The sequence below is a fragment of the Alexandromys fortis genome, unplaced genomic scaffold (assembly GCF_014885135.2).
Source record: "Alexandromys fortis isolate MF-2015 unplaced genomic scaffold, M_Fortis_MF-2015_v1.1 scaffold_11, whole genome shotgun sequence".
Classification (NCBI taxonomy): domain Eukaryota; kingdom Metazoa; phylum Chordata; class Mammalia; order Rodentia; family Cricetidae; genus Alexandromys; species Alexandromys fortis.
Genome location: NW_026067912.1, coordinates 18,215,840 through 18,226,335, shown reverse-complemented (window position 1 = coordinate 18,226,335; position 10,496 = coordinate 18,215,840). Strand labels below are relative to the sequence as shown.

General features: G+C 40.9%; 1 protein-coding gene and 1 pseudogene across 1 annotated transcript; one reads left to right on the top strand and one right to left on the bottom strand.

Moving 5' to 3' along the window:
- Positions 1–2,597: 2,597 nt before the first annotated feature.
- LOC126499405 (keratin-associated protein 13-1-like) lies at positions 2,598–3,125 on the bottom strand. Its single transcript, XM_050138590.1, has one exon. The coding sequence runs from the start codon at positions 3,123–3,125 to the stop codon at positions 2,598–2,600; it is 528 nt and encodes a 175-aa protein (XP_049994547.1).
- Positions 3,126–7,338: 4,213 nt separating this feature from the next.
- LOC126499505 (keratin-associated protein 13-2-like) lies at positions 7,339–7,941 on the top strand (annotated as a pseudogene).
- The last annotated feature ends 2,555 nt before the right edge of the window (positions 7,942–10,496 follow it).

Sequence of the window (10,496 nt, the reverse complement as noted above, 5' to 3'; positions counted from 1 at the left end):
AATACATTTTAATAAGGCCATGGATTTGAGTAGGAGCTAGGGAATTGGAACATGGAAGGGGTTAAAGGCCGAAAAGGAAAAAAAATATGTAATTATATTTTAATTAAAATAAAATAGACAAAGGGAGAGAGCACAGGGTGAGATGGGTGGAATAAGGGGCCATTTAGGGGTCGATGTGGAAACCTAGTACAGTAGAGATGACCTGGAACCTATGAGGGTAGCACTAGTGCAGACTCTTAGTAAAGGAGGGTGTGGACCCGAACAGTCCATCTTCTGCAACCAGGCAAGGCTCTCAGTGGTGGAACTGGGACACCAATCCAGCCACAAAACCTTCCTTCATACCTCTTCTGCCTGCAAGATGGCCTGGGGCAATGGTGGCTCAGAGCTTGTGGGAGTGGTTAACCAATGACTAGTCTAACTTGAGAGCATGGCCGGAGAGGCAACCCATGTCTCACACTGCCAGGATGGCCAGGCACTGGAAGATGGACAGCACTAGACCTAGGATAGAACCAAAAAAATTGACCCTTCCCCCGCGAAAATCAATGAAATAATTCTTAACGATATTCTGCTACACTCATAGATCTGTGCCTAGCCCATTCACTATTAGGGATGTTTCCTTTAGCAGCTGATACACAGCATTGCTAAGCCAATGCAGTGATTCACAGTCAAACATTAGGCACAGTGTTCCTGCTGTGAAGAAGGAGGAAGAATTTTAGAAGCTGGAAGAGTGGAGGACACCAAAAGAACACAGCCCAAATGAACTAAACAGGTCTTATAGAGGTCCACAGAAACTGACACAGTAGTCATGGAGCCTGCAAAGGTCTTCACTAGGCCTTCTTCATGCAGTTTGGTTTTTTAGCTTGGGGTTCTTATAGGACCCCAATAGTGGGAGTTGGGAGTGACTCAACTCTTTTGCTGGCTCTCCGGACCTTTTCCTCACCCAGCATGGCCTCATCCAGCCTTGATAGGAGGCTTGTGCCTGGTCTTACTCTGTCTTGTTATGCCATGTTCGGTTGATATCTGGGAGGCTTGCTTTTTTTTTTTTTGAAGGGAAACAAGAGCAGTAGAGCAAGAAGAGAGGGGAGGTGGGGAAGGGGCTGCGAGGAGTAGAGTTTACAAGATGCTGAGGTTTAGATTCACTGTTGAACGAAGAATAAATAAAAAGAAAATAAATAAAATAAAATAGATACATTTTGAAAATGTCATAACCAGAAACACAAATGACTAGCAAACACTTAAACAATTGTTCAGTGTGACCTGGGGTGAAGGTTCAGTGGCTAAGAGGACTTGCTGTTCTTGTAGATGACCCAGGTTCCATTTTCAGATCCCACATGGCACTCACAGCTATCGATACTTCGAGTTCCAATCTATCCAGTAGCCTCTTCTGCCCCCGCAGGTGCCAGACATCAGGTTGAGCAAATGCATACACACAGGCAAACATTCATACATGTGGATTGCGTTTGGGTCTGGGGTGGAATTTTTAATCCAAACCTAATTGCTTCCTTTCTGTGGACCAACAGATAAAGGTGTTTTTCAAAATGCCCTCTGGGAGCCCCTTTAATGGTGCATTTCAATTGTTTTGTATAAACACACTAAAATACACACTTTTTCAAAAAACAGATTCGTTTCTTTTTCAAACCTTTTTAAACCTTTAATTTCCATAATACCTGTAATGCCCCCCCCCTCAGGCATTGTTTCAAAAAAAAATGCACACAGGTGTGGAGCTTCAAGTCTGCTTTGAAGCTTAAGGTGACACCGAATATAAAATCAGAATTTCATAGATACACTGCTCTTTTGTTGACTGAAGTTGTGGGCGGGAGAAGTTATCAGGCAATCTCAGATCCTTCTAAGCACAGTTCAGTGGATTTTTCAAACACCCGTTTGAAGATGAGGTACAGGAATAATACCCCGAACTTGAAGCAGGGATACCAGCATTAACACAGTACTAGGAAACGTCCAACGTCCTGAGAACTGTTTAAAACTCATGTTGTCTGCTGTCTAAAAATCTACATTCATATTCTAGAGCAACATACATTTTTGCCTTTGTACAAATTTCACTATCTAAATTATAGAATATAATATTCTTGATACTAGCCTTGCCTTTCTGGCTCAGTAGGAATTCATGTCCTTCAACCTGGGGCCATTTTCGCTGCAGTTTGAGCCCTGTTTGCAGATGTCAATGAATGTCTTCCCAGAACCGACTATTCCCAATAACGCATACCTGTACACAAAAGGAGCACTATGAATCCAGACAAATAGTCTTGCTGTTATTATAAAAGACTTCCAAATACTTAATTTAGGACTATTAAAAATAATAATATAATAATAAATTGAGGGGTCAGATTGATTGCACAAATCAATTTTATTTGATTAAAGTTTTTAATTTTACATACTCTTGGATGAAAACCAAATATATATTTGAGAGTACAGACAGTAAAGCAAATTTTTGAGTTATCCTTAATCTGAGAATCTGGCACAAGTTGAGGACAAGAGAAGTAGTTGGGAGAACATGCAGATAAAGTGGGAAGGGGTGAGTTTGGAAACAGCAGCTGCAAGACATGGAGACCTTCACACTGATAGTGCAGGACTACAGAGATTTAACAGCTGTATCCAAAGGGGCAAGATCCACAAGTTGAGGTATAACAGTAAGGTTGAAATGCAGTAGAAGGCAAGTACAGTGGGTAGCAGAATCTGGACCCATAACTTAGGGAAGGGAAGCCATAGATTCCACCATTCAGGGGTCTGAAGCCACTGGATCCACAGCCCACTGGGTAGCAGCTTCTAGATCCATAGCGCAGGGAACGGCAGCTGCTGGATCCAAAGCCCAGAGACCCAGCATATGTCCCCTGGCAGGGACTACAAGGTGTGGAGCTCCTCGGGTAGTAGCAGGCTGTCTGGCAGGGCTTGGACACCACGCATGACCTCTGGCAGCTGGTGGGCTCAATGCAGGTCTCCTGACATCCGGTGTTCAGAGAAGATTCCAACTGGCAGGGGCTGGGAGAGCAACTGGTAGTGGTGTAGACCAGGTTGCTGGGGTAGGAAGAGCCACAGGAGGAACCTGAAGAGGGCAGGCAGCGCCTAAAGGAGCTGGAGGAGAAGTTTCCAGAGCAGCAGCTGTAGGTCATCTTGAGAGGAGATGTGAGCTCAGCTGGATGTGCCTGAGAAGATTCTGAGTTTAAATGTCAACCTGTGGAGAGCTGGGCTTATATACTCTCAGCAACAGGTGTGGTACCCAACAGGGCTATCCTGACATATTTGTTTGCTTCCTGGTTTACAGATATGAAACTGAGTAATCTGTATAATTGCATTTGCATACTTTTCTGCACACCATGGTTGTGGGTGTTGTCGTTTTGTTAAAGTAAAAGCTGATGAGCCACTGCTGTGCCAATCGTGTCGTGACTCTTTCGCAGTGATGACTATTTTATCATGTCCTGCAAACAAATCGCTCCGTTTCCTCTTGACATAACTTTTATGTGTCTCATCATAGAATGTTACAAGGGAAATACTTTTCTCCTCATTGTCTGGCATGGCAGTAATTTGGTGTTCCAATAATGGATCGGAATCATTATATTGTGTTTCCTCCTGAAACCTCCTATGGAACCTCCTGAAGATGGACCTTACTTGTCCATCCTTCTTATTTTCCAACACTGTATGTTGGGTTGCATCACACTCCCGACATGATTGAGTTCTAGTATCATGGGAACAACATAAGTCAGGAAATATCAAATTACATAGAATACTGGAATAAAGAAAGGAAGACAGTGATGGGACTTTGCATGATCATAAGTGACAGAACCAAGGCTGAGCCACAATCACTTCACTGCTTAGGTCTCTGACTTTGTCACTTGCTCCTGAGTCTTCTCAAAGGGGAAGAGTCTGAAGATCAAAAACAATGCGCAAAACCTGAGTGCATCAAATCATGCTTATACTACTTAAAAACAAAATCAGTTTCACTCGGGAGCCTTGGGGTGCTTACATACAATCATTAGAAATGGGCTAGTCCAGGTGCGAGAATTAGCCTGTAAGGGCTAGAGTTCATGGGCCAAGCAGTTCTTAAATGAATACAGTTTGTGTGTTGTTATTTCGGGCATGAGCTAGCCAAGCGGCCGGGGTGTTGGGGACGCAGCCCCGCCGCCGCTCTTATTTCAACAGGGAAGAGTCTGAAGATCAAAAACAATGCGCAAAACCTGAGTGCATCAAATCATGCTTATACTACTTAAAAACAAAATCAGTTTCACTCGGGAGGCAGAGGCAGGAGGATCTCTGTGAGTATGAGGCCAGCCTGGTCTACAAGAGGTAGTTCCAGGACAGGCTCTAAAGCTACAGAGAATCCCAGTCTTGAAAAAAAACAAGCAAACTAACAAACAAATAAAATCAGTTGTGAAATATCAGATAATTCAGATGGAGTCTTTTTCCTGGCCATATTTAGTGAGGATGATAAGAAAATTTCATTCAGTTGCATATATACTTTATATTTTTTCTTCACATATATTACCTGATGATATTGTCAGACAAATGGCACCATTCCAAAGATTAACATGGAAAATAGTAAATCTGAAAAAAAAATGTGTATCCCAAGAAACATTGGAAACCAAGGTTTTCCATAGTTCATCAATAACTACTTTCACCCCTGTCTGTTCTATCCTTATTACCATGTCTTGGTTTAATTGTCTTTTAACTTATAATTTGATTATATTTAATTATAACTAGCACTTTAGGCTAATTTTTAGGTATATTTATAGAAAACATTGCATTGCCATGAATAAACATGATTTGAAACAAAAACCATAAGCATCAAAATTGATACATCAACATGTCCTTTCATCTGAGAATATTTTACAAACTGTCTTTCTATATTATTTTTACTCTTGGATATATTCTTTAGTATGTGTGAGAGCAACAGAGGTGGGCTTCGTAGATCTTATTTACATGTAGCCTGCACACAGCTTCCAAAATAAAACTCTGAGATTTTACAAATAAGCAAACAATTGAAATACTTTTCTTTCTCAACTCTGTTTGACATGTTGAAGACTAAACGTGTATCAGAATTCTTTAATATCTACCAAGCATCGTTTTTAATTTCAAAGCTATATAAGATTAGATACGTTGAGACTTCTTGCATTTGTTTTTTTTTTCTTTCTTTCTTTTTCTGAAAGAGAAGACTACTTTTATTTTCTGGAGTGCAGTTTAAACAGCCTGTGGGAGTGGTTTTTGACCTTTCCTGGTAAGGGACCAAGGTTTGGTAGCATAGCCGGGGGCTGGGATTACAGAGGCCATGGGGGATTATTTCTTACTGGCTTGCTTCTCAAGTCTCGCTCAGTTTGCCACTTCTACCACCAGGTACTATTTGCCTGGTGGTGGTGTCACTGCCTACAGTGAGATGGAGCCTTCCACATCAGTCATTAATTAAGAAAATGATGCATAGACTTGCCTACAGGTGAATACGATAGGAGTATTTTCTCACTTGAAGTTCTGCTTCCCATATAACACCAACTGATATCAAGTTGACAGAAAAAAAAAGGAGAGAAAGAAACTAGTTAGGACCACTCACCACTTATCAGCTTGTCACACGATTACTATTAAACCATAACCTTCCCTTTCTAGCTTATCCCCAAGATAGCATATTGATATAAATATCACAATATAAAATACATTTCAACTTTAAAGAGTCTCACATTCTATAAAAATTCAAATACTTTAAAAGTTCGCTCTCTTTATCATTTCAAGTCTCTTAATTGTAGGCTCCTGTAAAATCAGAAGAAGTTTTGTTTTTTCTCTTGCAATAGGAAAGAACCAGAGCACAGTTACAATCAATGTAAAAACCCAAGTCATCTCAGAAGTATAAATAACTCAGTGTCTAATGCCTAGGACTCATGAATTTCTGGGCTCAAGTGGTCTTGAGCAGCTCCACTTCTCCAGCTATGTTATCCACAGTCCTGTAGATCACCTCAAGGACTCAGACTGATTCTCCTCTACAGCTGTTACCATTGGTGGTGGTCTGCCCGTGGTCCTATTGCCTCCACATGCTGGGGTCTCCAGTACAACTAACGTTGTACCTTCATTAATGGTTTCTTCTAGTCTTTCTTCTGGGATTCCAGTCCTGCTACACAGTTCCAAGCTCTAGCTGCTCTCCATGACACTTTCATGTATTCAAAACCAGTACCGTATGGGTAATTCTTTACAGCAGCAAGTTCAGCTACCAGCATGAGGTGCAGTCTCGCCTTCCCCTGGACCACAGTCATCTAGGAAATGCTCCTTGAAGATTTCACCTCAGTGATTCTGATTTCTTCTTAATTACAGCTAATGTCTCAGCTCTAGCATCAATTGTCTCAATAAATATTAGGTTCCAAGAAAAAGAAAAAGTCCACCAACAGCCATGTAGCCTCTTGGTGTTTGATTAGGGCTGGTGATCTGCACCCTGGGTTATAGTTCGCCACTGGAATCTCCTAGGTATGTTACTCCCCTAGACTCGGTCACTGCCTGGGTTCCTTTCTTGCAAACCAAGGTCTTTACAGAACCCACAGTGTAGGGGACATTAGTCACCCGGACCTCCTGTGCTTTAAATTGTTAAAACTGACTAGTCCCTGCTGCATGAACTCAGATGAGAACTCTATGACCTCAGGTCAGATGCTAGATACACAGTCTATGAAATAGTTTACTTCTCGCATTTCTTTGACTCTATTCATGGGGGGCAAATGCCCCGAACTTGTGACTCTGTCTCAGTGCCGTCTTTGCTCTCACCACAGTTGCAATCACTCACTGCTTCTTCTTTCTGACATCTTAGATTTGAGCTCATTCAATTTACTGTGTTCCTATTCTGCCTGGGGTAGTGGTGGTGAAATATATGGGAAATGTTATGCATTCACAAATAATATTAGAAAATGAGAAATGATGGCAGAAGATAAGGTTACTTCAGTAGACTTCAAAGGGAGCGTAAGTGATGCTTCCAATTCATTAACAAGTAATAGGAGCAAACTGTGGAAGAAAGTATGATCTTCAGAATATTCTGACAAACACATAAAAGTCAGGGAAAGAGGAATAAGGAGAAATTATCCTGGACATAAGTATCAGTGAAAAACAGTCATAGCACCTATGACATAGCAAGAGCTTGTTGTCATAACTATAAGAAAATTGCAACACCCATAAGTACACTGTTCAGAAAACTATTCATATGCAACTGCACATTTGTAAACCAGGAAGCACATAGATTCATCAAAGATGAGACACAAGGGTACCACACCTGTTGCTGAGAGTATATAAACCCAGCTCTCCACAGGTTGACATTTAAACTCAGAATCCTCTCAGGCACATCCAGCTGACCTCACATCGCCTCTCAAGATGACCTACAGCTGCTGCTCTGGAAACTTCTCCTCCCGCTCCTTTAGGCGCTGCCTGCCCTCTTCAGGTTCCTCCTGTGGCTCTTCCTACCCCAGCAACCTGGTCTACACCACTACCAGTTGCTCTCCCAGACCCTGCCAGGTGGAATCTTCTCTGAACACCAGGTGTCAGGAGATCTGCATTGAGCCCACCAGCTGCCAGAGGTCATGCGTGGTGTCCAGACCCTGCCAGGTGGATTCCTCTCTGAACACCAGGTGTAAGGAGATCTGCATTGAGCCCACCAGCTGCCAGAGGTCCTGTGTGGTGTCCAGACCCTGCCAGACAGCCTGCTACTACCCGAGAAGCTCCACACCTTGCAGTCCCTGCCAGGGAACATATGCTGGGTCTCTGGGCTTTGGATCCAGCAGCTGACGTTCCCTGGGCTATGGATCTAGAAGCTGCTACTCAGTGGGCTGTAGATCCAGTAGCTTCAGACCCCTGAATGGTGGAATCTATGGCTTCCCTTCCCTGTGTTATGGGTCAGGATTCTACTACCCAGAATACTTGGCTTCTGCAACATTCCAACCTTCTTGTTATAGATCAATCTATGGCATTGCCTTCTAGGAATTTGACTGCTAAGTCTCTATATTCCTGTAATATCAAAATCAAATTCTCTATGTCCTGTAGATGATTTATTATTCTCATCTTCTCCCATTTGTCTTTCCACTAACAATCATTTCATTCTCAAGTTCTGTTAGAATCTTAATGTGTAATCCCATATTATGCCTTAAATTTTGTGCTATTGATATTCTGCTTTTTGCTGTTCATTCAAACGTATTTGAAAACTAAAATTATAATCCAATTAATTTATGCAATCTGAGGCCTTAATTCATTGTTCTTACTATTATGATATTGTTATTATGTCTGTGTTTATGGATACATGGGATTTAATTAAAGATCAAAATTTATGCAATTTATGTTTGAGAATAATTAATTTGGTTGGGGAATACTCCTTATTTGTAGTAGTTAGTAATTGGAAGAGTGTAATTTGAATGCAAATAAGGCTCATAAATATGAGCATTGCCTATGATTGAAGTATATGACTAAAATGTTATCCATCAAGAGAGTATTATTATATACTTCATGGGGTTTATGTATATTTTCAGAGAAAAAACTATTTAAGTCTATTATGTAAATATGAATTTTAAACCAAGAGAATAGAATAGTCAATTTCCAAAGAATCTCAAGACAGATACTTCTATTTATCTGAAATTATATCTCTTCCACCCAGAGTTTAGGCACTATTTCTGCCTATCTTCTCAAAATATTTGAAAGGGGAATGACAACCATCTTAAGTGGTAATAACTTGGTCTAGGAATCAGGGCATTTTCTTGATGCTTCTCCAACTCAGCTTAGGCCAACCTAAAAACAAGGCTGAACTGTTTTATTCATTTGTTTTAGTCTGATTGTCAACGCAAAGATTTGAGTGTAGTTTGTTTGAAATAAGAGCCAGGAAAAGAAAGCAATAGTGTATTGTCCATTAGTGTGTCAGCTTGGTCCAGAAGGTAGTACTGGTCTTCTAGAACGGATCATAGATAACCAGGGACAGGAGCACACAGACTGCAACCTTAAGGCTGTCTCAGTCGTGACCCAAAGGAAAGTGCCAGGGCTGGGCCAGGGCAGGGATTCTCTAACAATAGAGTCCATGGGCAGGAGAGCAGGGTTAAAGTACTCAGACTTCAGGAGTTCCACAGCAGGAGGTGGAGGGAGGAGAAGTGAGAATCAGATCATAGCTGACTCAGCAAAGAGCATTCATATCTGGAAAGCCTTGGAAGAAGGAAGCAAAGTAGAGTGTCCGCCTATGGACTTGAGCAAACTGTTCTCAATTTTTGCTTGTAAATTTGGTAGAATTTATTTCATGAAATTAGATTCATCTATATATTGTTTTTGTTTGTTTGTTTTTAAAAAATCCCAATCCTTTCACTTTGCCAATAAAGACTCAGCAGCCAGATGTTATGCTGTAAACATGCTTGTTCATAGAGGCAAAGAAATCACCCACTTGACATTCCTCCTCTGCCCATGTCCCAGAAAAAGGGGCTTTCTCTTACTTCCTGTGGTGTCTCAAACAAGAATCCTCCAGCACAGTTCCCCTCCATTCTACTTCCTGTATATCTCTCTATCCATCCTTCTGACTCCCTCTTACTGTCTATGATTACTTCCTGTCATAGGGTTGATTGCTCTGCCTCTTGACCTGTAAAATGTTTTTTTTTTTTTTTATTTAATCCTGTTTACAATAAGCAGAAAGCTCTTGGATTAAAGGCGTTTGCACTGGCCAGGGGGCACTACAACTAGAAACAGGTTTTTCTAACAAATAACACAACGTCAGAGTCCAGAATGTGATCAAACATCCTGAAACCTGTCTTCCATTTGCTAAATGAAAAGGAAAGATTTGAACTCTACACACTAAAACTATTTACAATAATGGAACTATTCCTGCCAAGAGTTCCACAGTGTCTAACTTGGTTGTATTTGGCAGTATAAGGATTAAGTATTTCTGAGTTCAAAGTACTATAAAGTGTTTATATTATTCTCATATGACTCAACTATCAGACTATTCTGAGCAGTTTGTAAGCAAAAGATGAACCTATGGCTGGTGTTTTTTAGCTTAGTGACAATGCAAGATAGAACACAGCATTCAGCATCATGTGGTCCTCCATAGGAAGGGGCAGGCACTCAGGCAACATAGTGACATGGGTGCCAGTGCTAATCTCGGGCTCTGAGCTGGGATTTCAGGCCAATCAGCTGGAAGTTGGTGGGTGATACCATTTGGCCAGTCTACTCTTTTTCTTGGGATTTGTTCCTTGATGATTCACTTGTTGAGTGAGGCATCTCTAATTTTTCTGGATTTCTTATCTTCTGGAATGATAAAAGCAAAACCCTGCCCCAACCCTGACTCTGGAGAATTTCTTTTTTTTTCTTTTTTTTTTTTTTTGTATATTATATCTTTCCTAGGGCAAAATGATTTTGTCAACAGAAAATGTATTATCTTTCAATCAGAAAAATTCTTCTGAAAGTTTGAAACTAAACATGCCATAAGTATGCACAGAAACACACCCCACCCACCCCACACCATATATATATATATGTATATATACATATACATATATATATATATATAT

Excerpts from the sequence above, each read along its gene's own strand:
- LOC126499405 (XM_050138590.1), bottom strand. The coding sequence starts at position 3,125 with ATGACCTACAGCTGCTGCTCTGGAAACTTCTCCTCCAGCTCCTTTAGG.